The 1291-nt window shown below is 69.0% G+C and overlaps 1 protein-coding gene across 1 annotated transcript in view; it reads left to right on the plus strand.

Moving 5' to 3' along the window:
- Positions 1 to 1291, plus strand: part of DGKQ (diacylglycerol kinase, theta 110kDa) — an 11341-nt gene that overhangs the window by 3010 nt on the left and 7040 nt on the right. The window contains exons 5-9 of the mRNA XM_014533464.1: positions 3 to 119; positions 236 to 326; positions 433 to 487; positions 577 to 638; positions 968 to 1118. Coding sequence (XP_014388950.1) covers positions 3 to 119; positions 236 to 326; positions 433 to 487; positions 577 to 638; positions 968 to 1118 — 476 coding nt within the window. The remainder of the gene's footprint in view (positions 1 to 2; positions 120 to 235; positions 327 to 432; positions 488 to 576; positions 639 to 967; positions 1119 to 1291) is intronic.

A 1291-nucleotide genomic window follows, 5' to 3' on the forward strand; every position in this document is an offset into this window, starting at 1 on the left:
ACTTCGGAGGAGGAGGGCGGCAGGGGCCCCAGGTCCCGAGAGGTCAGCCCTGAGGCCTGGATCATCCGCACCCTCCCTCGAACCCAGGATGTCCTGAAGATCTACCCTGCCTGGCTCAAGTGAGGCCCAGGCTCCGCATAGCGTCTGCTTGCAGGAGTCGGGAGGGGGTGGGGGGTCGGGAGGGGTTGGGGGGGCTGGGCTGTGTGGCCCCAGCTCCTGAGCGTGTCCCCTGCAGGGTGGGCGTGGCCTACGTGTCCATTCGCGTGACCCCAGAGAGCACTGCGCGGACCGTGGTGCTGGAGGTCCTCCCGCTGCTTGGCCGCCAGGTATGTGCCCTGGGCTGCCCTGGCCCCGCCCCGCGTGGGTGCCCCACCTGGGTGTCCTGGGAGGTGGGGGCTGGTCCAGGCCTGACACCCCGACTCTGCCCCACAGGCCGAGGGTCCTGAGAGCTTCCAGCTGGAGGAGGTGTACATGGGCAGCAGGCAAGGTGAGGGGCGGGTCCTGGGCCCCGGGTCGGGCAGCTGTCTGCCCACGCGGCAAGGTGCCCGCGCTGACAGCGGTGCTCCCTCCCTGCAGTGCAGCGGACGGTGCTGGCGGATGAAGAGTCCTTGCTCAGCCGGCTTCGAGACATCCGGCAGGTCAGTGGTGCAAACGCTGGCCCCTGGGAGCCACTGGCCTTTGGCCATGGTCGCTACCTCATAGAGGGACCCCAGGGCTGCCCAGGGGGCAGCTGACCCTCCCGGCCTCCCTCCCAGGCCTGGCATGTCCATCTGCTACCTAACAGGAGATGGGGTTTCGGGCTACAGGCCCCCGAGCGCCCCGAGAGGCCTGGAGGGAGGAGGCCTGTGTCTTCTGTCCTCTCCTCTCCTCTCTTCCCAGGCCCCCTTTCTGGGTGGAGGTGGCAGGGCCTGGAGTGGGTGCTCCCTGCGCGGTGCTCACGCTGCCCTACTCCCTGCCTCCCCCCCAGACGTCCCTGCGGCAAATGAGTCAAACTCGCTTCTACGTGGCGGAGAGCAAGGCTGTGGCTCCCCGAGTCTCCCTGTTCGTTGGTGGCCTGCCTCCCGGCCTGTCCCCCCAGGAGTATGGAAGCCTGCTGGACGAGGCTGTGGCCACCAAAGGTGTGACCGCCTGGGCTGGCCTGGGGCTACAGCCACTGGGGACCGGAGGGGGGCCCTGAGACAGACTATGGGGGCTGCTGGATGAGGCCAGGCCCCCCCCCCACTCCCCCCGTCGCTGCCACAGCCTTACCCAGCTGGTTCCCCACCCGTGGTCTCTCCTCACTGGGGCTCTG

Source organism: Myotis brandtii, unplaced genomic scaffold, assembly GCF_000412655.1.
Source record: "Myotis brandtii unplaced genomic scaffold, ASM41265v1 scaffold986, whole genome shotgun sequence".
NCBI classification, from domain to species: domain Eukaryota; kingdom Metazoa; phylum Chordata; class Mammalia; order Chiroptera; family Vespertilionidae; genus Myotis; species Myotis brandtii.